The 24,212-nt window shown below is 33.5% G+C and overlaps 4 protein-coding genes across 4 annotated transcripts; 2 read left to right on the top strand and 2 right to left on the bottom strand.

Moving 5' to 3' along the window:
* Nucleotides 1-13: 13 nt before the first annotated feature.
* LOAG_01016 (hypothetical protein) lies at nucleotides 14-1,176 on the top strand (the record flags this gene model as incomplete). The annotated part of the gene is made up of 3 exons (XM_003136556.1): nucleotides 14-208; nucleotides 408-494; nucleotides 793-1,176. The coding sequence occupies 3 exons, from the start codon at nucleotides 14-16 to the stop codon at nucleotides 1,174-1,176; spliced, it is 666 nt and encodes a 221-aa protein (XP_003136604.1).
* Nucleotides 1,177-2,911: 1,735 nt separating this feature from the next.
* Nucleotides 2,912-3,809, top strand: LOAG_01015 (hypothetical protein; the record flags this gene model as incomplete). The annotated part of the gene is made up of 4 exons (XM_003136555.1): nucleotides 2,912-2,934; nucleotides 3,007-3,099; nucleotides 3,409-3,533; nucleotides 3,664-3,809. 4 exons carry the CDS (start codon nucleotides 2,912-2,914, stop codon nucleotides 3,807-3,809), a joined length of 387 nt encoding a protein of 128 aa, XP_003136603.1.
* A 3,837-nt stretch (nucleotides 3,810-7,646) lies between these two features.
* Nucleotides 7,647-14,205, bottom strand: LOAG_01014 (hypothetical protein; the record flags this gene model as incomplete). Its single annotated transcript, XM_003136554.2, has 11 exons — nucleotides 7,647-7,897; nucleotides 8,031-8,159; nucleotides 8,717-8,839; nucleotides 9,182-9,341; nucleotides 9,538-9,782; nucleotides 10,027-10,130; nucleotides 10,970-11,186; nucleotides 11,339-11,508; nucleotides 11,777-11,870; nucleotides 12,003-12,091; nucleotides 13,959-14,205. 11 exons carry the CDS (start codon nucleotides 14,203-14,205, stop codon nucleotides 7,667-7,669), a joined length of 1,809 nt encoding a protein of 602 aa, XP_003136602.1. The 3' UTR covers nucleotides 7,647-7,666.
* Nucleotides 14,206-15,783: 1,578 nt separating this feature from the next.
* LOAG_01013 (hypothetical protein) lies at nucleotides 15,784-16,728 on the bottom strand (the record flags this gene model as incomplete). Its single annotated transcript, XM_003136553.1, has 3 exons — nucleotides 15,784-15,914; nucleotides 16,015-16,210; nucleotides 16,666-16,728. 3 exons carry the CDS (start codon nucleotides 16,726-16,728, stop codon nucleotides 15,784-15,786), a joined length of 390 nt encoding a protein of 129 aa, XP_003136601.1.
* Between the last annotated feature and the right edge of the window lie 7,484 nt (nucleotides 16,729-24,212).

Genomic DNA, 24,212 nt, shown 5'->3' with positions numbered 1-24,212 from the left:
AGAAATTGGTTCGATGAGCTTTTTTTCAAGAGATACATTTGACCGTTCGATTTCAAAGTCCCGAGAAAAAGAACGTCGCTCGACAATATCGCACGCTCGATCATCAGCACCGTTTTCAACAGATTCCGAAGTGGAACAAACGAAGAAAAATAAGTTGTTAGAGCAACATCAAGATATGGAAATCCCAATTCATGAAGAAAGTGAAGTGGTATGGGTTTAATTAAAACAGACTTTTAAATCCATAGGAGAAAATGACCTGTGTTCAAAAAAATTATCAACAATTATTCATAAAGGGCCGTTTCTTGGTGTCATGTTGAAGTTATTCACATTGATGTTGATCTTTGATAACATGCACTATTTGTTAGAAGACTAACTGATTAAAACACCTAAGAGGATATCTTTTTCAGGCCAAAGTAGCTCGTCAAGAAACGCTTGAGTATTGTCGAGACAAGTTGATCATTAAACCAAAGAAGATGCCTCATGATCAGAAACAGGTTTTTTATTACTTGTATTGTGGTATAATCAGATAGCCAAACTGTATCTATCCTCTTCCATGACAGTTTGTGACAGACAGGAGTGTTGACAATGATCGATGAAACATCAACTTCGTTTTTTCCACTTGAGATGTGTCTATGTGGCCTTATTTTATTGGATGTCTCAGCCAACTTTTTTGTGTGCCATTCATGTGTGTTATTGTCTAATTTTTCCATAATTCGGCCTTCAGATTTAAAGTTCAATATGAAATGAAACTTTGTGATTAATGAATAACTTTCTAGTGAAAGTTCCATTTAGCGGAAGATATCAGAAGGAGTCACAAAGCAACGATCAGACTATCCAACCATGGAAGACATATGTAGTGATTGGGAATCATATGATGAGGCAGAACAAATGACCAAACAACCAGAAACGAAGGCCTGTCATGAGCTGACGAAGCCTCTCCTACTACAGCAGCAAAATCAGAAACAGAAAGAACAATCTCAGTTGCAGCAGCAACAACCTTTACAATATCATCAAAGTGTATATTATAATCAACATTATCAAACTATACAGAATCATGGCAAAATTCAACAACGTCAGTTACCCAAAAAGAGCCATCTTGTGTCGCATAAGAATGAATCAATCAGAAAACACCAATCGAAGATGATGTCAAATCCATGTTTGAAACCTAACAAATAATTTCATTTTGCAAATGTTATGTCCTTCGGTTGAATTGTAATTTAACACAACACAACGACTGTTTATTTGCAGACTATTGAATTTAATGAAATTTTAAAAGTTGAAGATGGAAATGACGTGGTGAGGGACAAAACCAGTGCGTAAACGTTAGTGGGTGTATCAGTAGTAATTAATAATTAATTCGAGGAGTTCTAGTTTAATATTCATTGTTTACGAAAGCAAATATGAGAAATACCTTTACTATGTTGGAACAGGTAAGGAGAATTTTATTCTAAATTTCGTCATCAAATGGCCCCTTCCATTGTGAATACGTGATTCAATAGGACTAACCGTTTTCTCATATTTGCAGCTCATATTTGCAGTAAGGTGACACAATTTCTCATCTTAAAGAAATATTGTAAAAATAGTTTAAAATGATCCTAATACCCTCCCTATATTTCTTATTTTCTCACTCAATAATCCGTGCTTATTAAAAAGATACACATAGCAAAGGATCATGTTTTACAAGGATTAGGATATGTTTATGTAAATCAGCAAGTGGTTGACAAGTTCAAAGGAAGATTGCAGTTCCACCTTTTACGATCTTTTTACGATCATCGTTTACAACTTTTCCGCTCGTTGGAGAACCGCTATTCAATCTTAATTTGCATTATTAATCATAAATTAGCGATTTTTGTCATGCGTATCTTTCAGCTGTTGAATGCTCACAATGAATGAATTCAACCGAATGACTGCTTAAATTTATATTTATTAAAACTTGTGTTCAGTCTCAAATTTTATTCAAAAAAATTTTAAGCATAATTTGACAGAAAAATCGACTTTCGTAATATTATGAAATCAATTAGTCAAAATTTTGATATTTCTATTTCTCGTAATTTGCTAGGAGAAAAATGGAGAGACTTTTGCAAATAAACCGGTCCCTTTTCTCTATCTCTCCCACAGTTCATAGCCATATTTTTTCAATACGACAGGTCATTGCTAAGGTATCTTAAGGTCAACTCTAATTTAGAGTTTAGCAGAATGTATGTCTTTTTGATTATTGTTAGATATATAGGGTATGTTATCCATGGCTTAGAGCCATATTTTCCGTTCAAAACCAGTAATGCGACGCGATCCTTTTATTTCCAACCGCTACCATACCTTAATTACTACCATCTCTTAATTAGTTGTTATCAATGAACTGTGGCGAAATACATGCACGGATAGGCAAATGTGCAACATAGATATACGAAACGAAGACTTTGTATTACTTAGAGTCGTCGTCCACCTCATTTTTTCTTTTGATTCTATTTCTATCAAAACTAAAAAGCCCTTTAATGTTTTGAATGATTTACTGAATCTTGGGGATATCTTGGAAAATCCAACATTATCTACTATGCACAATTACATCTTTTATTGATTAATTTAGAGATCACTTATAATCCCTATCTTGATTATTTTGACATACCAATTCCTCAGTCTGTGTTTTTAAAAATTTTACAGATGAAGGTATCATCATGATCAGTGCGCTCCATATGCAACAAGATACCTGGTAATGGATGTTCTTGACAATCTCACTAATTAGCACAGTCCCCAATTTATTCGAAATCATTGGTGAAAATTATATGGAAATAAAAAAAGTTAGCTTTAGCCGGAAGGTGAATTACAATGAGTCCTTGTGAGAAGTCGATAATGAAGCACTATTTTCAACATTTCTTGTTTCCCGTTTTTTTCGCCATTTAAATTTCAGTTTCACATGGGAATTTCAAAGAAAAAAAGGTTTTTTTCAACCTTTGAAAACATCGTTTTTTGTGATACTGAATGCTATCATTTGGTTATTTATGATTACAGATGTTTCAGCAATTTTTTCTCGTTGCCGCCCTATTATTTATCTACAACAGCTCGACTTCCTTCCGTTCCAGTGAAGAATAGTGGATCGAGGAAGTGTGAAATTAAACTAAACTAGCCATTAAGTTTCCATGTTATGTTTAATTAGGTTCTACATATGCATCCTTCCTTGCCGGCACAGAAAGCAATTAAAAGCGGCATACATTCTTTCAAATGTTATGCTTATTTAACGATCAGCACAAAGGCATAACTTATATTTACATAGTAAGCGGTATGGACAATACAAAGCGTTCTTTCTTTTTACAGGTGTTGCTATTAACACACTAAAAAAAGTTCAATCTTTGCCCGTTGTTTGACCCCTCTTAATTAGATTAGTGATAATCTGATTGATTCATTCTTTGGCAGCAAAATACTTTTCCATTGTGCTAAATCTTTGAACATCACTTACTACGGAAAGATCATCTTTATCCGGCTATGGAAAGTAAATAAAGAACAGATGTGTTCAACAGCCATCGCTTGCCAAACAGATGGTAATTCAATTTTGCGGTGAAATCCGTGTAGTTATAGGTTATTGCAAAGTCTAAATCAGCTCAATCACTCTTTCATTATTAATCATTCCGTAATAATGAAAATTCAGTAAAATTGTTTTTGATATTTAAGGGCAATCTACAGATTGCGCCCTTCAAGTGATGGCTTCAATCTATCGTCACAAAGACGCAAAGAAAGTAATCATTGTAATACAATCTACCGAAACAAAAATACGCCTTGGACCCTTCTTAACTCATTCAACATCCCATCAAATATAACATATAAAAACTTTAAATCTGACGACGAAGTATCGAAATAATACAATTAATTTTAAATATAAATAATTATTTATCTTGTGACGAATGTGTTGTCATTGTTATTCACAAAAATAATGTCTTGTCATTCACAATTATTTATAGTATTCAATGAATTAATTGAGAGGGAAACATCAAGAATTAATAGTTTCGAGTGTCTGACAAAAATCTGTTATTGATATTTCAAACTATCAATGTCGAAGTTTTAAAACATAACTTCAATCATTCTACAAAGATAGCGGTACAATCATATATCTTCGTCACCGAGATAACAAAACGGTGCATAAGAATTTTGCCTTCGGTCTCTGGTCTACAGGACTATACCATTCCTCACCAACACTCAGTCTGGGGCGGTAACTTATTCATCACTGACCGAGGTAGACAACGAACCTTAGCATGAAGGTACAATATTAAAACTTGCCACTCGGCCATCAACCATATTGACTCCAATCCTTTTAAAAAATGTTCAACCCTTAATATCTGTTATAAGTTCATTTCCTTTGCGAAATGGACGAACTCTCTTCAGTAGTCGAACAATTCCAAAGATTTTTCGAAACAAATAAACTTCCAGAATTCCATCAAATTTTATCGAGATGAAAGTATTCGTGCGAAGACATACGCTCAAACGTTGGAAATTCATCATAAATTTCTAAAATGTAGCAAATTACTACAAAAAGACACTTATTAATATGGCTAAAATTTCCGGTAAGGAGAAATTCAACGATGTTTATTTATTCCGAATCTGTAAAGAGAACAGAATATTGATTCCGGAAAAGAGGTATACCTTAAATCTTCGTTTTCATGATGGAAAACTAAAATTATCCTCATCCAATCGCTGTTTCGTTAGTTTTTTAATAACATGTATGAAGCTCTGTGTCTTTTCTGTTAGGTAGCACCGTAAAATCTGGTAGAATGGCACTGACCTGTGGACAATATTGCCCTGAAATACTTTTGCTAATAATAAATCAGAAATCATAACAACTGGGTAATTAACAGCAGAAATTATAACTGGGAAGTAATTAACAGCAAACTTGTTGGAGGTGATAACTCTTCTTCTTGAGACTTAATCTTACTCGAATTTCGATTCTTATTACATTTTCTCCATCACTTCATAACTTCGCTATCAACCTTTAAGTAATGCAATCAATTTACTTGAAAAACTGTGAGAAAATTACTTCTTCACGTGTATTACACCATATTTCTTTCATTGTGAGCAATGAAAACGGCAACGTCAAAGCAATCAACTCCATTATATATCCCAAAAACAAACTTCCGCTCTTCTCAACAAACCCCTTCCCTCTTCATCTGATGGAATAAATCGTTTATATCGCAACATATTACCCAAAACGAAACATTTAAACTCCACTAACATTATAGCCTTGCAATTCAACTTAAATTGAAAAGAGTATGCGAAGTTCGAAATACAGAATGGAACATAACTATAACCCAGACTCCGAAATATCCAGGTAATTACTTCAATTGCTCAACAATCTAAGCGTAAATCAATCGCGAAATTTAAGTCAGATCGGTTATGAAGATTTTACGGGTGCACAGAAACCCAGCACCAAGCAGAATTCGGATAAAAATTATACCAAGGGGAAAACAAATTATATCATAATATAAAAAATTATATATTTTTTTATCATAATATAAAAAATTATATTTTTTTTATTAAAATTGTACCTTCGGTGCTTTCCATTCACATTTCAATCACAAACAAGTATTTTCAAATTAGACCAAACTTTAGAACTGAAACTGTGGGGAAGAAACGTTTAGTATGATTTTAATCGACATATCTACCACTTAATGGAAGCTGTCACGGTGCATAAACCAAAGCAGAAAATGGCCAACATCTTTTCTACTCACTAATTTCAAATAAATGAACAAAGTCAGCAATTGCTAACCTACATTGTGTCCTTTATCCATCAAAATTACTTGAAGCATAAAGTTGATAATCGAAGTTTAACCATTTAAAAGAAAAAAAATTGTAACATGTGAATGAATGGTAAGAGAATTTTTATAACTGTAGGAATCCATGCAATACAATTATCAGTGATTTAAGAATAATTGAATTTGAACCATTACTGGTAGGGTAGAAAACAAAATACAAACCGTAGAGGCATTCGAACTCATCGAACCTCTACTATCATTTATTAATTAGATATAAGAACCAAGAAAAATATATATTAAAGCAAAGAAAAAATCGTAAACAGTTATATAAAAGCAACAAGTGAACAGGAAAAGAACAAAAAAAAAAAAAACAACCGCATGCTGCTGATAGACAACAGTAAAGATACTATTTACAAGTGAAAAGAAGTAATTTATAAAATTTCGCCAATAAAATTAACAGAAAAGTATTGGAAACAAGAAGATTGAATGCCACAACAGTTTTGTTTCAGTGTCACTGTACTTCAAGACAATATTAAGCAAAAGTTTCAGCATTCATAAATACTCGCCCAACCATCCTATCTTATCATCTATCAATAGTGTAGCATAAATTATCAATTTGATAGCATTCAATTTTCTTGAAAGGCATTCTGTAATTGCGAAGATACAAAGTATCAACAGCAAAAAGGCATTTAAGGAAGAAATGCTTATAATCAACACAAATAAAAATTTATGCACAATTAAAGCTCCATTATTTATATTTATTAATAGCTAAGAATTCCATCTTATGAATATTATATCGTTTTTAAAAAACAATTATTATAAAAATGAAAAATTCGCTTCTACATTTGTCCAAATTTAAAGAATTTTCCATCGATGAACCAATTTCATAGTTTAGTGATGTCACGTGCGGACCTGCAAGATTCTCGAATTTTGTTGGTAAAATATGGCCACGGGAAACTATTCGAACTTTTCAGTTTAGATTAGTGAGATTTCTTGGCATAGAATCAACCATGGAAAATTGAAAATCCCATGATGGCTCCGAAAACAGCTAATTTACGGATATGGGTCATAACAATAATAGATTTGTTTCAAAAATTGGGAATTTTCAGCAATGCAGGTATAAAACAAATTATGCAACAACATACTGAAAATAATTATGAAAAGCAAGAGAAGCACAATTTTTACAGACAGGAAAAAAATCACATGAGAGGCACTATGAAGAAAAGGGAAAAAATGAAGCGAATGAAGGGACAGAAGTATACTAATATGCACGGCAGAAGCCACCCATTTAACAACCATCACAGTTTCAAAGATCCATTTCAAAACGGTATTTTATAAAAATCGATTTGCCAGTTTAAACATTCATAAATTCAAAGCTTTGCTCATGAAAATTCCAAACAGTATTCATCAAATCATTAGCTATATTATAAACTGAATTGAGATTTCAAAAAAGTCCGCACAAATACCATTTCAAAAAATGCACCCAACCACTTTGAGGCACATTGGCTGGAAAACGAACGAGATCCATACAAATAAAATGAATACAAACAACTAGGTCAAAGCAACATCCAACATGCAACATCTATTGGATAGTGATGAAACAACAACATACAATTACGATTTCATGTGGCAGCATAAAAGACCATAACATCATTGACTTCCATATAAATAACAAGCTTAAAACACATTTAAATTAACAAATAGTAATGTTTGATTAGTAACTAAGCAAATATTCAATAAAAATTGTCAGTTACTTGGCTAACAGGAAAATTACCTAATCTGTAATGCCTTTCAATACTATAAACCTTACCTGTTGTATACTTTAGTTTTTAGAGTAACACCGTAAGAGTAGTTTTATATTTCCTGACCATTTGAGTTAAACAAATGAAAGGTAAAAGATAAATTATTTTTGCAAGAGACTAAAAGAGAACTCATAAATTAGTTTGTACGTCGGTCACCTTATGAACGACATCTCGTAGCTGCCGTCTCGGATTATTATCCGGAGTTAGCCGGTAGTTGACAGTATTTGATTCTGATTTACTATTTGTTTGTTGCAACATCACCTTCGGTACATCAATTTCCTCATAATAACTGCCGCCATCTTCAGATGATTGTGTCGGTAAAGGTGAACGTGCAACGTCGAAACGTTTTGAATGTAAGATCTAATATGAAACACAGTAGAAAACATGAACAAAAAAGAAATAATTTAGTGAATTTTCCCACTGATTCTGTGTTTGAATGCAAATAAGCAAAAACTTCAATGCTTTTCTCTCTGCAAATCAAAAAGTAAAAAACCTTATTAAAGCATCTCGCATTTTTTAATGATGACAGTCCTAAGTTGACAGTAGGCTCGGCTGCATAACGCTCACTGTAATCAATATCTTCTCGATCTGGATAAGACGGTAACCTTTTCTTACCAGACATCTACAATAGCAATGAAATAAAACTATTAAATCAATAACTTTTACTTTATTGTTACTGTTTATGCACAGCTCAGATCAATCCCATAGGAACCTAAATTGGTGGTAGATTTATAATACGCTAATCGTTAATTACGAGTAATTTTCCTCCTACATTCCCTCCTTATTATAGGCATCACTACGTAATGTTTCTTTTTTCTTTTCTAATTTTCTAATTTCTAATTTCCGAGTTTAAATATTCGTCAATAAATCTGTGTAGCATTGCAGATTTTGAAATGAAATGAAAATGAATACAGCGATTTAAAACATGAAGAAAATCTGTTCAAATTGTCCTTTAATTTAGTTGTACAATGACAATGAATAAACTAACCACGATTTTCTAACGATTAGAAATGCAATTATTTATTTCCTTATTTTATTAATTTTTCTTACAAATCTATTTTACAGTTTTATTAATTTCTATGTACCAGTTTCCTACTTTTATATGAATATTTCATAAACTATAAAAACTGACTGAGCCAAAAATCTATACATATATAGGACTTTCAAAACCAAACTGACTGTTTGAATTCTATGCGTCCGATCTCGTTCGAAATAACTAATTTCGGAATTTGGGTTTGTACATATGGATAAACACGGCTTTTGCTCGGAATATTTTGAAAGTGTTCTTGAATTTTGGTCATTCTGGAAGGTTGGATCTACTAAAGACGCTCTTTTTGTCACTTTTTGACGGTAAAAAATAACAACAATCAACATCAATGCCAGAATACAACACGAAGAGAGCAATATAAGCAACAGATCTCTGAAGTTTAATCCGCCACTTGAAGTCTGAAATTCTAGTGATTTAAAATTTAAGAAGAAGGCAATGGAGACTATATCCAATTTATTACTAATTGACATTTATGACTAACTTTTTATTCAGACTTAACTGTATTTGGAAAACAATACTAAGCCTGTAATTTCGGTGCAAAGCACAGAAGTTGTGGTTAGTGTAAGTGATTACACCCTCTCAATGTAAGTGATAACCTGTTGTTCATTTTCAATCTTTACGACAAAAGTTCTGGTGTGGTTATACCGCTGAAGTGATCGGCACTCTGAATCAAGATGTAAACATCTTTCGCCATAGAAACACGGTGGACAGAGGCAATGAAATCCTTGAAGCGAGTCGACACAGGTACCTCCGTTTCTAAAAATACGAAATTGATTGGTACCAACAAAAAAACACAAGCGTGGATTGAAAACGAAATTTAATGCTCTAATTGCAAATAGCATCAATTAATTACTAATGACCGATTATGTTGAATTCAAATTTTTTTTTAATCTGAAAAAACCTCATCCAAACAAAATAAGAATCGTTTTTTTCCTGTATAGTATGAATATACCTGCATACATTGCGATCACATCCTATTTCAGCAGTTTTACAATTGCTTCCCCTAAATCCGATGCGACATTTACAATAGTATCTTCCACCTTGCACGTCAATACATTGGCCACCGTTCATGCAGGGCTCATTTAAACAAGGACTGACCGAATCTTGACATAATGTACCGCTATATCCATCCAGGCATTGGCATTTGTAATTATTCACTTCATCAATGCAACGTCCGCCGTTCATACATGGATTGAGCTAATAAGTACTCCAGTTTAAGAAATACAATACAAAGCGTTAAATTCCTCAAAGTGAAATGCTCAGAGAAATTTTAAACAAGCAGAGAACGTTCGCAAAACTTCTGGATGTCATGCTTCGACTCAGCTTTTGAATAAATTTTTCAGAATCGGGAAATTATAAGCGAAAAACAAAAAAAAAAAAAAAAAACGAAACAAAGTGCATACTAAAATAATTTCCCAAATGTGCAATTACTCAAACTTACTTGTGCACACTCATTAGAATTCACCTCACAGTGCCTTCCGGTAAAGCCAAGCGGACAGAGGCAGTCGTAGTCTCCAGCACTGTTTCTTTCCACACATTTTCCTCCTGAAATAAGTATCATATTTAAAGATGAATTGTCATTAATAAATTATCACATCAGTTGATTAATCAATTTCTAAAGTTGATGGCTAAATCAACTTTACCCAAAAGCGCAACAATGAATTGAATAAGTGACCTTGGAAGGAATGAAATTCTGTAGTGTTTCCACATTATTTCAATTCAAAGATGATAAAAAGTTGAAAATTACTTTAAAAAAGGGAAGAAGGCATCATGAGGAATAAAGGTTATTACCTTTATTCTTCGATACAATATCCTCATCAAACCAAGGTTAATTTGGTCAATATGGCAGCTCAGCATGATTTTTTATTTTTACTTGAAAAATGAAAACGAAATAGTTGGCGAATAGTAGTGCAGCCAGCTGTGGGAGGTCGATGCAATAAAGCACTCTGTTAAATTTCCATTAATAAACAACATAGAGCAGTTTCGTTTTAATTTAGAATTTTAAACGAATTTTTCAAATAATAGGACCAGCAATAAACTTATTCTGTTGCTAATTGCTTTTTTAATGTTAAAAGCATGAACATTTACAACTATACACTCTTCCTACACTCAGCGGGCGAACGAATCGGAAAACCTTTGTGCAACCCAACTAACTTTGGCAAACATTCTACCCTGCTGTGACTACAAATACTAGCCGACAGGTAGTACCACGACTAACTGCAATCCAAACTGTATTGCGTATCACTATGTTTTGAAAAACAGCAATCTTATGTCAATCTATTGTTATTTCGCTCATGGCAAGCAATGCATATTTAACATAGGAATGGCCATAATATTTATCCGTTAAAATCTTAAAATTTCAGAAATCACAAGAATAAATTAACCGTTAAAACAATGGGCTACGTCACAAGGTCTAATCTCGATATCGCAAGTAGAACCGGTCCATCCTGACAAACAAGTACAAAAGAAGATTCCATGAATTTCCATGCATGTAGCACCATTTTGACAAGGTGAATCTGAACAGGAGCTAGCAACAACTTGACAGTAGCGACCGGTAAAGCCTTTTGGACAAATACAAGTATAGTTGTTTCCAGGTATATCCTGAAAGATGCATAGTTCAAATGAAAACAGCAATATCCAAGAAATGTTATTGAAATTCAGAAACGCAGACTAAGACTTGTTAGAATTCCATAGTACACAACTACTATTTAATCAACTGATTTCTGAAATGCACAAATAAAAATATAGCATACAGCACAGGTAGCCCCATTTAAACATGGTTGTAGCGAACAGTTCTGTACAGGGGTTTCACAGTTCGTTCCTGTGTATCCATCTGGGCATTCACATGTATACTGTCCGTGACCTGTATTCCTACATGTCGCATTATTCCTGCATGGCTGATGTCGTGTGCAGTAGTTCAAATCTATAAAATACTCTATGAAAATTAAAAAATTATAAATATTACCTTGAATTACATTAGAATGGTGTTTATAAAAAGCATCGAGCGTCAGCATGCAGTAAGTGGTGTTTACAAGTTCTTAAATTTGAACACCATCAACACTTTTTATAAAAACATACATGTATTTGCTAAATTTAATAATTGAATTATTAATTCCTACTTCAGTAATCAAATTTTAAAAGCATAATTTGTCGAAAAAATGAGCTTCGAGGTACAGCAAATCTTGAAATACCTTCATTGCAAAAATGTCCTCCCCAGCCTTCATCGCAAATACACTGATTGGGCGTTTTGCAAGTGCCGTGCTTGCAACCCGGATATCTCACGCACTGAAGGAAGAGCATTTAAAATAGCAGAATATTTCTTGAACTTAGAAGTGATTTAGTAATTAAAAAGAAAGTTGATTTATGCATCCATTTCTCCTTTTCACAGGTACTGTTACGAAAAACATTAAAGCTTACTTGATCACAGTTCGGTCCAGTCCACCCGGTTTTACAACGACATGAATCAGGCCGGTCGCATGCACCATTGATGCAATTGTCGCAGCGTGCTGAAGCTTGAACATATTGGTTACTGACTCGAAAATAATTCCCGGATAAAATGACCGTCAATATGTCTTCTTTAATCGAAAATGTGGTACTTTAAACCCTTTATTCAGCTATTATTCCAGTGCAGCGTAAAATAAGGTGAGGAATGAAGAAACATTCAGTCATAATCTGTATTGAAATGTATATTTCAAGATAAAACGATTCTATACAGTCCGTGAAGCGTAACGCATGCTTTTCAAAGGAAGTAATATACTTCTTTTTTTTTAAAATCCAATATATTTTTGAAAAAAAAAGCAAATTAGAAATAAAAGCATTTCTTAATGCTTCAAGTTGCCAGTCTATCAAAGATTCTGCTACATTGATAATTATAATCGGCTTAGAGGAATTAAAAAAAATAAACGTTACAATTCAGGTTCTCTAAACATATTTCATAAGATCGAAAAAAGGAAAAAACATGAAGTTTGTAAGTGCGAAAAAATATAAGTTTTTTTGTCCGCTTTCCTCTCATACGATTCTGTACCTGCCAATAGTGACCAGTCTTTTTTCTCAATTCATACGATACTAATCGATTCGTCTTTTATTGTTTTTTCGCAAATAACTTTGGAAACAGTGAAAGCATGAACTAGGGAGCTAATGATGAAACAAGCAGATGTCCGGAAAAGGTAGCCTGAGAAGTCAAAGAGAAGAAAGAAACAAATATAATGGAAGACGGCCTTCGAAGCAATACTAATTGCTAACTGTTCATACTACTTGCGTCAAAATTATGTAACACATGTTTCTTTCAATCTTAGCTTGTTTTCTACTATACTAAAATAAGAATTTCTATTATATTCTGGACCAAAAATCTTTGGCGAACAGCTGTTCCCTGTCTCTTACCTAAGTTTCTATTTATTCGCATAAATTTTAATGATCAGATTTTTTTTTTGGTCAACAGTTGCGGTATACTATTAATCCTCAGTAATCCTTCATATAGTTTCTGGGAAATTGCTTGGAAAAGGCAAGAAAATGAGATCTTCTTGATAATAATGAACACTTGCCAGTCAGAAAAAGTACTTCAAATTTCAGATAAAAAATTGAGTGGTCGGTTTACTACGTGCCATTAAGTGCACACAGTATCGGAAAACAATTTTCCACGAAAGAAATTTTTAAAAATTGACGGAAAGTTTTTTTTTTGAAAAAAAAATGGCATAATTTCCATGTTAGTATGATGCTCGTTATTTACACATTAGTAGAATTAATAAACAAAAAGGATTGTGAGAAGTAAATGAAGAATAAAGTGGTGGGTAAGGAACAGTTGAGAGGTGCTTCATATTCAGAAGAGCCGAAAAGAGTACGTTTGATTATATTATGCATATCAACAATTATCTACACTCCTACGAAAGCGAGTAAATAATAGCCTACAGTGAAGTGCATATTCCACTCTAGCATCAATATCACTGGTATTGTTTGCTAAAAACTGTACTAAAACTAAGTTCATTATGGAGTTCAAGCTTGAATACAATAATAGTACTATTCTGAGGCTATTACAACTCTGTATCCATAATAGTCGCTTAAAGTCTAAAGTAAGGCTGCTGCATTTTTAGGTGTGAAAAGCAAACTCAATGCTTCATGATTTTTGTAAGAGTAATAGGCATAAGAAGTAAATAACTAGGGTAGTTTCTGCCTCAGTCTATATAAATGGTGAATTCAAGCCTGATTTACCGAATTAATCTAAATCCTTAATGTGTCTATTACTCACCAAAAACCAAGCAATTTCATCTTCACAGACAACAGGAAGTAATTTGCAGTGGTCGCAATAATAACTGAATTTCTTATTTCTTGAAAATTATTAAACTCATAATTTTACAGGATTATTAGTGTGAAACGAACCTGTATCACAACTTGGTCCTTCCCAGCCAGGTGAACAAGCCAGTGAACCATTCGATGTACACTGGAAATGACCAACAGTACTAGACATCGGCTGACAAAATGTAAGACATCGTGGTCCATAATAATCACTAGCGCAGGTTATTCTGTAAGCGATCCTCATTCGAAAACCATTTGTACCAACAAGCGTTTCTTCAATCCAATTTTCACCCGAAGGTATGCTTTCACGTTGAAAGCCATCATGAGACATCAGCTTTTTCAAACCTGGAACTGAATTATGAATTTCGGAATTTCCCCATAAATAGTCAAGTCTTAATCCAGTCTGAATGGCGTCACAAGTTTTATTGTCCACTTAGGTCATTCATATACCAGAGTGCAACATCAATTTCCAGGTGAGACCTAATATCATGAATAATCATTGTTTATCTCTCTACGCATTAATCTCCCGGAAGGTACTTAAAAAGGGAAAGGAAATAAAAATGGAGCGTAGGAAAGCGATGGATGATTAAGATTTAACAACAGAAAGAAAGTAATCAACCGCGAAGATCCACTGCTGATACAGCTAACTGAGCTAAGGTCATCAAAAAGATGCCGTATGTGATAAAGAGGTGGAAAAGTAGAGAATTACCAAGTTAATCCGGTATAAACACTTGCACAGCTAAACAATTTCACACTTCGTTGCTGATCTTCCGAATGTAAAGTCCAAAAATAAAAGAACACGTTCAAAAAACAAATAAAAAAATTTGGAGGGGAAATTGAAGGATAAATTTCTGAGGAATAAAAAAAAAAGTAAACGTACTTCCAGTGATCCTCCATGCTTCCGTTATTAAAGTAAACGATTCCTAAAATTAAGATCAATAACTAATTTAACCAGATAGTTCAAAATGAGTTTAAACCTTGCACTTATTGTTGAAATTCGTAAAATGCAATCAATTCGCTAAGATAAGGCTAGTACTTTCGTGCTTTACAGAACTTTAGTACAGACATTCGGCAGTTTCATGCCATATGCAAAACATTCCCTTCTCCTGTAACACTACTTATCCAAAACATACCAAATTTTTGCGCCTCACAGTTTTGTTTCTACCGGTTAAACCCTTTCTGCACCATATAAATGCGATTTTTTCAGGCAACGCGCGTGAGAAAGAACCTTGGAAGGGATTGTATGTGATATAGTGATGTTGAGGAGATGGATATTCATGAAGCGTAGGAGAGCAGCAGGGGTTTTGCTGTCGCACCCCGCTCTTTAGAAAACTCCATAAAAAGAGGGGAAGCACGAAAAGAACAACAGAACGCGTATGCATAGCATCTTACAGAAAAGTGTTGTAATTCCTTTTGAGACAGTAATGGTTACATTGTTATTTCACATACATTGTTATTTCACGCGGTAACATCAACAACCCATACTTTCTCATAAGATCGGAATATTTCCTATCTCTAATTACGTTGATGTCTCATCGGAAGTACTCGTTCGTATGAGATTGCAACGGAAATATGGCGGAAATTTAGTACATATCCAGTGTGTCAAGATACTTCACAATTGTCACCTATTCCAGTGATCTTTTTGAAAATTAATGATCGTCTAATGGGGTTTTGTTATGGTTATCGTAAATCATTTTCTTTTTCCACAATGTCCTCAAATCATTTGCAATATTTTAAAATTTTTAAAGTTTGTCAGTAGAAATCGACGCCCATAAATTCCGTGACACTAACAAATTAAAAATATGGTAACAAGTGCACATTTTAAGTTCATGATGGTTCATATTCATGCAAGGGTAAACTAGACCTCTTTAAGTTTTCATAATAAAAAAGGCTACCGATATGAAAAAACCTACCCACTAGTAATGTAGTCTTCCGCTTTAATTATTATTAGTGCTTCATGAGTTACTGCTTCTTTGCCAAAATTTATATCAAAATAATTCGTGGGATATCCCTCACGATGAATGCATTTCTTTATATACTCTTGAAAACTTTTCCGAAACAGAACCACTCAATCGAAGGAATTATTTTCAGTATAGTCGGCATTAAAAAGAAAAAGGTAAACAAGCACATACTGGCCAACCAAACTGAAATTCAATCTTTGTCCCATTACGTAAGCGTTCTGCATCAAGTGTCACTTCACCGAATGTACATTCACCATTATAGCTAATACGTTTCTCAAAATGTTTGAGACAAATCCTCAGCTCAGGACGAAACTCCTCTTTTGAGCCAACTGTCAACGAAACCAGTCGTATTTCGAATGAACCTGCACAAGAACACTGCAAAAAAAAAAACCCATTTAGTTGGATAGAAAATATTTAGGAAATTTCCTAATTTTCGAGAAATTTTTGGGGCAAACAGACACGAATTTCCAGCCATTTTCCAGCAACACAGTTGAAAAAAGAAATTACATCCTCATTAGGAAAGGAACTGCACTTTATCAACAAACGACTTTTCAGTAGTACAGTTATGTTGGCGGTAATTATGGTTAAATATTTTCTTTGCACTCTCCCGTCTAATCGATGATTCGTTGTTTCGCTTTCAGTGCTCTTACTTGAAACAATGACTATTTTACTCCGTGTACTGTTGCAAGAAATTCCGCAGTGCAACAGAACTTGAATAGCGCGAAATACGTGGGAAAAGCGCTGGCAATTTAAACGATCAAAATGCAGACAATTCACTTATATTAGCCGAGTAATTAAATCTAAATCTTTTAAATTCAAAAGGACTTTACCAGACGAAGAATATTGTATCCCATGATCATAATGTAGATTGGCGATACGCGATTATGGAGCATTCTGGTGCTGCGAACGAACTCGCAGTGCGTTTTTTTTTTGTTGCTATCTTTCAATCTTCAGGTTCAACTCAGTCAGAAAAATGCAACAACTACTCAAATCAGATAAAAAAATACGTTGCGAACTCAATAGAGTAACGTATCGGTGAAGTGAAACGCTCCCAGTTTGTTTGTTTATATAATTATATTTATATATGATTTTCTTAATTCTATTCTGGATGTCGAGTGCGCAATAATCAGTCACAGTCTCCTATCGCATTCCAATGTGTAATCTGAAATTCATTTATAATTGGTTATTTACTGGAAAATAAGAAGGAAATTTCGCACGTTCCGAGCTAAGAACTGAACGAACAGTAGAATTAGCTGGAAAAAAATCGAAAATGAAGGGAAGATTCTGCTTAACAAAAAAAGCTTGAAGTATAAAAATTTTACGAAAAAGAAACATATGCAGATTTCATCACTCAACTGTAAGGCCACTTTTTAGCATGAATTCATTCCTGTCTAAAGCTATTACTGAGCTAACTTTATTTATAAATATTCATAGAACAGCTGGCAATTAACGATTTTCTCGACTCATCGTAACGATAGAAAGATCTGTGCTAATGCAATAAACCAATGACTGGCTCCACTCTTCCAGTTTTGCAGAGCTCTTCTTTCCTAATCCAGGAAGAATTAAAGTACTTTCAGGCTTTTTAATTTGATCAAAATGTGGACAAAACCGATGTGTTTTGAAGCTCATCAAATAAAATTTTTGTGGAAAGTTTTCAAAACCATTTCGAATCTCTCAATATTTACTAATCAACCATGTTTTCTCTGTGTGTAACTTATGCGCAGGATATATTCTTTCGTCGCAGAGAAGAGCTGTAAAACACTTAACATTTGAATACGATGCAAACGAAATATTCCTTAAACTCTTCGCGTCACAAGCCTATCGTGGAAATCTCATAATAGTAAGATCATATGGAAATTTCGTACAAAGCAGTCGAGGGAAAAATCAGAAAATTAACCGGAGTTAGGATGAAACTGGACTTAATAAAAAAGAAAGGATTTCCTTTCCCTCTATCAGAGATTCGAAGAGCTGAAAGAATTGTCCATCGATATGATGCAAAAAGGCTAGTGGGTAATGATAAAAACTACAGTAAGGCTGTATTTGACAAGCTAGTCAGAATAGATAAGCTAATCAGAATAGATAAGGTAGTCAGAATGGCTACGTTAGTCAAAATGTATGGTGCTATCAAGGGTGTGCTCCCCAAATTTCATCCTGAAATCTTACAGTTACCAATGGAATTCGATGGAATATGATTGAACATTACAAATTAGTTAGAACAATTCCATAAAAAATTTAAAATTTGTGCAACAACTAGGAGCGAGAAGGCAACGGCATATGCAAAAGAGGTATAATTTTTCTACCTCATTTTTTTAATTTGAAACACGTCAAATTCTTCAAGAATTAAAGAAATCTCGAAGAGGTATTTTTACAATTTAATTTTCGCAAGATGGAAATTTAAAAACTTTGATCAAAGACGATGAAATTTTTTAGAACAGATAAAATGCGCAAAAACTGAAATAAGTATTAATATAAACTCTATCACTGTGGAATTATGACTGCACTAAATGACCAGTCTATCAAATACTGCTGGTATAACACTAAACTAATCCATTCTGCTTCCTCGCCTCCTGAACATCGGCTATTCTCGGCCTGCTATATCCCGAGAAAGGGCGCAGCAGCATTTCACGATAATATTTTTGCGATAATATTAAGTTTCATGCGCATGGATATTTTTATTGTAAGTTATCGGAAGAATTTCGGGGAACCGAGCGGAAGGGGATAATTTGTACGGTGAACATCAAAATTGACGAAGAAATTGGAGTGACAAGGGGAGGAGTTAGTAATTGAGCGAGAATGAATTTGAAACTTATGTGGATACTACTGTGTCCTGGTGTCACCCTAAATCATCTCAAATGGAAAATATGATGACTTGATAACTAAGGATTTGATAAGACTGATGATAAAATCTGAAAGCAATTACGCTTAGTGAACCAATGGAAACATCGAGTGATTTAGGAAGTCAGAAAAGGATAACTTGATAATAAGTAAATATGCCACCCTATCAGAGGAGAGGTACAGGATAGTGTGGCATAGTGCCCCACGCATACGTACTTGCCCATCTCCAGGATTGTTCACCAATAATACATGCACGCCACGCCTTCGGGGAGATACCGACCGCCTCTGTGACAGGAAATGTAAACGTAAAGAGGGGGCGGTGGAGAGAGAGGAGGGGAAAGAGGCGTTCATACTGTGTTCGCACTCAGGGCAAAACGACAGATGGCCATTGAGAGCCATTCTTCTTCCTTCCCTCCCTTAACAAACCTGAAATCTGTTTAACACCTTAACGCTGCAACTGAATAAGCAGAAACGCTTCCAGGTCATACTGATATTGAAACGACGCTCGAACTCTATCTTTCCTCTCTCCCTTTCTCTCCTTTTCCTCCTCTCTCTCTACGTATCACAGATGATCATATTTTTGCCTTCCCATCATGATGATCGACCAACGTATATCGTTAAGTTCCTTATAAAAAAAGTGGTGCAAAACGTTTAATTATCCCATTTTCCCTTAAGTTTTATGCTAAGAGTTTTTAAATTTGTTGCATAGTTTAAGTTTAATTTGAAAAAGAAACAAATTAGAGATGCAAGAATCTAATCGACAACCATCATTACCACAGATACTAGAAATATGAAAGGATACCTATAAGGATAGATCGAAGAGACAGTTTGCTATCATTCCTGAAATTAGAATTTTCTGGCATATTAGCAACAGATCATGGAATAAGGAGAGTACTGGTCAAAAAGCAAAGATCAAACTAGCTTGATTTTGAAAAGCAAATTGGATAGAATTTGAAAATTCGAGGATTCCATATTTTCTGTGCATAGTTTTAGCAGCGAGGTTTGGTTTCGGATCACAATTCCTGAACTATGCATTTCTCAGAATTTAGTAAGTGATTCAAAAGCCTTACTCATATAGAAGAAAGGTCTTATTCAACTGAAATTCAATTGCTTAGCTTTTCATCTTTAGGGAGATATTATAGGGAGGGTCATACTTACAAGTGAGCAATAACAGAAGTCGGAAAGATCAAAGACAAGCAGTCGATTTGATTAAGATGACTTAATCAATGATATCGATATTTCACTCTTCATCCGTGTCAAATTGAAGCAGATCAGTGACTGATACTTCATTGGACTCCTCCTATCTTATTTTCTCATCATTAAGTTTTCCACCAGATTCTTTCTCATTTACACGATACCGATGTATCGATGGTCGATGGTTAGCTCAAATGTAACGAACTGAGAATTGAGCTCGTGGTGGCTCATAAATTTGTTCCTATTCAATCGTTCTCTTTTTGTCTTTAATTGTCTCATTGATCCATTTATTTGATATCACCGAACTTAATTGTTAGCCGCCTATTAACCAGTTAAATGAACTGTCTCATATCATATCACTTCGCAATTCATTATCATGCATGTAAAGCCAGTAAGACGAAAGACTAATTTTACATCATAATCAACCATTGATATTTAAAACTAACACTTTCTCAAATCGTAATGATTATTTTGGTGCCTCCTCAAAGTTTCGGAGAAATTAAAAAATAAACTAAGTATTGGTGTGATCCAATTTCAGAATTGCAACATATAAAAGAAAATTGCTCTAATATTCAAAATTCCTCTAAAAAAAATTTTTTGCTCCTTTATGCGACGTTTTGGCGCAATAGAATTATGCAACTTCAAAAGAAAAACCGCACGCAGTATCTGCTCACCAGATTAGCGTATCCGCTATATTCAATCGCAGTTTAAAACTGCGATTGAAGTCTGCAAGATCAACTGCAATTAAGTTGACAGAATTAAGTACCGCTAAATAGGATGTGACCGTGACCCGTGTGGGGAAATTCGAAGGCATTTCATCATGTGCAATTCATTTCATTTGCTTAATGGTCATTGTTTTCAACATTTTTAAAAGGTTCTTTAGAATAATAAAGCAATCAAGCGCTTTTGAAGGTCATTTCTGGTACAAACTATGAAAAAACAATAGAATTAGGAACACGTTGTAGGAATATATTCGACGTATTATGTCTTCTTGAAGAAATCGGTAATCCTTGATTAATCATCAATATTCAGCGTTGCTAATATATGTGTTACGAAGGCTGATTCTCAATTATTTAAATTAAATTGAGAAAGGAGCTCAAAATTCTGGTATAACCATACAATTGTTAGGATCGATAGCAGCACATTGAGCAGAACGCATCTTCATGCCAATACTAATTGAGTTAATTACAGTGACCCAACTGCAAACTTGCATAATTGAATGAAATTAATGACTCTGTAGGACTACATTAATCATTGGACAATTTTTTTTAGCAATTCATATAAAAAAAATCCAAAAGTGGATGGTTATTGAAGCTTTTGGAGTACTGACGGTGAGTTAATTTCTATATTTTCATTTGTAGCTAAATTGGATGTATAAAAAACGAACCTTCGACTGAATAAGACTATAAATGAAACAATATGGCAATTCAACCTTAATTATATCATCAACCACACTGTTTTAATCTATTTTATGTGTCCAAGTAATCTCCTTGATATCACTACACTTCAGCTAATTTCCTTACTTCCAAGGATTTTAACTTTCTTAAAAAAACTTCAGGTGGAGCGTAACGTCACCTGACCAAGCAGTAATAGAAGCTTATTCTTCATTATTTGGTGAAAAAAAAAACTTGGAATATGTCGTTTAACGACCTGAAATGTATCCTTTAACATGCGCCAGAAGATGCACGAAGATATTTAAATTTTCAAGAATCTTCCCCGAAATCCAATCGCTTAAAAATTCAATCGTTTTTAAAGCAGTGCTTGTGATATATGATGAAGTAGTAAGTGACAATTGAAATAATAATAAATAATTATTTTTAAAATTGTGAATTAAAATTCCTACTTCCTACAAAAATTATTAATTAGAATTCCTATATTAGAATGTAATTCAAAGGTAAATGTCAAATTTATTTTAGAAGGAGTAAAAAACTTAGTAACGAATTGTGTTTTAGAGTAGCTCTGAAATGAAACTGCCATGTTTTAGATTCATTTAAAAATAACAATCTCTGGAAGAAATTAATAAACTTCAGTGACCGTTTTGTTTGGTACCATGTACCAAACAAAACGGTCACTAAACTTTATGCGACATTTAAACATTTTGCAGCATTTTACTTCATATCGATTGTTTTTCTCAAGTCTTTTCTTAAATAAATCAAAGAGATGTCAACAAAAAAAAGTTTTTTGAGACATTTTTGGGGAGGATATTGACGAAATGTGCTTTTGAAAACCTTTGTACAACTACTACTTAAATAAAATTCAACTTATTAGATTAAAAAGAAGTTAGCGGACGCATCTGGCATTTTAGTGGTCAACTCTAAGGAGAAGAGAAGGCATCGATATATAATTTATAACTTGCCGATCAGGACAATTTCAGTATCCCCAATTTCATCGCTATGTAAGTAAAAAATAGTATGTGATAATACAAATAAACGTCGATAAATAACAAAGAGGCAATACAATTTTATGAGGCTTGCCATAGTGTTTCAGAATTTTTGGCCTAACGCACGTGAGAAAATCGTGAAAGTTGTTGATGGCAGCTTTTACTTACAATCATAATAATCATCTGATTCATTTGAACGATTTTTTTGAATTTGAAAAATAAAGCAAGAGGACAGATGCTTGAAAAATTGAATGCCAAAAATTAATTCAAATCAACAGCGAATACAAATAAGAACTTCAAAAATTAAAAAAATATAAATGAATTTGATTAGTTTGATCGGCATGTAAAGCTGACCATAGTAAAGATGTTGCATTGAAAAATTTTGCATATCTTAGAAGATTATTGTGTCCTTCCTCAATTAATCTTATTTTTTTCGGGAAAAAAAATTAACCTTCTGAAATTGCATTCATTATAAAACCAGGAAAATGTGACAGTGAAAAAGACCAGCACTTCAATAATGATTACCATATACACTTGGATCAAATCACTTGAAGTTAAAGCCTTTACATAAAAATATTTGCAGGTAATTTCAAAATCCAAACAAAAAAATCTAAAGGCTTGATTCCAAAGAACAAAAAAAACGATATAACTGTGATAAAATAAGTAAGTGTCTCAATATTGGGAATAGGAATAAGTAACTTAAAAGTGAAGTTTATTAGATCGAGAATAAAGTGGCCATGGAAAAACATGATCGATGTATTGATCGACGGACAATCTCTTAATTATTGATGGTGATTTATGCTGTTCTTAATGTCATCCATTATTCCATACCCCTAATATTAAATAACTTAATGCTGTGCCTATCAAAATTTTCCTAATGTTCATCATTCGAATAGTCCTTATCAGTTTCTATCATTCGGATAGTCCTAATCAATGTTCATCACTCAGATTTCATTTTTTTTTTATTTTAATGAATTTTAGCAACATTTGCTGTCAATGATGAAAGCTTTACTTTTTGCAAAGGTGGCATGTTGTCATACAGAAATCTGACAACGTTCGTAAAAAAGATTTATAGATTTCGAAAAAAGTCTTCGCATGTCATGCAAATAAATACTTTTCATTTATCAATGAAATCTTCAAAAAAATAAAAATAAACTAAAATTCTTACGAAAAATGAAATGTTTTGCGTTGCAATCTTTTTTCCTGATATATATATTTTTTTCTTACTTGAAGGTCTTTGCATCTCAGCACATATTAGAGAGTTGGAATAATTAAGGACTGGTGCTGAAATTGATAGAGCAATTAATTTGGGGTGAAAAAAAACAACAAGACACATGTGAAACAAATTACCGGATTTTTTTGGAAAGGTGAATGCTTAAATGTGATTAAATGATGCAACATGGGGTTGATGAAGTGGTATGGAATGAGAAGCTATGTGGGAGGTATGGACACGTTCTTTGAAGTGCTAGATTTATGGGCTCCAATTTCAAAATTCAATTCGTTGGCTACTTAAAAGCTACTTTCAACCTAAAACAATTGAAATTATCTTTGCCTACCTACACAAACATCTAAGCACCGATCCCATTGGCTTCCGGAATAGATCCATTAAATTGAAGCTAAATATCTTCTAAAGAACTTGAAACCACATAATCATTCCCTCTACTGCATTTACAACACATCTTCAGTTTATCACTTAACAATTTTCTGGTAATTTTTTTTCTCCAAACCAATGACTGGACCGAAATTAATAACTAAGAAAAACATACACAAAAGAATAGAGAATTGTGACAGGAAAAAGTAGGCAATGAACATTAAATTTTTCTTTTCGGAATTTAATTCTCAGAGTGCTCTAAAAATAAAACTCCTATTTGTTTTCGTTTTAACTTTTAAGTTAACTATTAGAAATAAGAATGTAAAATTCAAAAAGCGTAAATAAATTAGGCTTAATAGTGAAAGTTTATTGAGTAG

This window comes from Loa loa, assembly GCF_000183805.2.
Source record: "Loa loa unplaced genomic scaffold supercont3.40, whole genome shotgun sequence".
Lineage (NCBI taxonomy): Eukaryota > Metazoa > Nematoda > Chromadorea > Rhabditida > Onchocercidae > Loa > Loa loa.
Note: the sequence above shows the minus strand (reverse complement) of the source record. Positions and strands in the feature narration are given on the sequence as shown.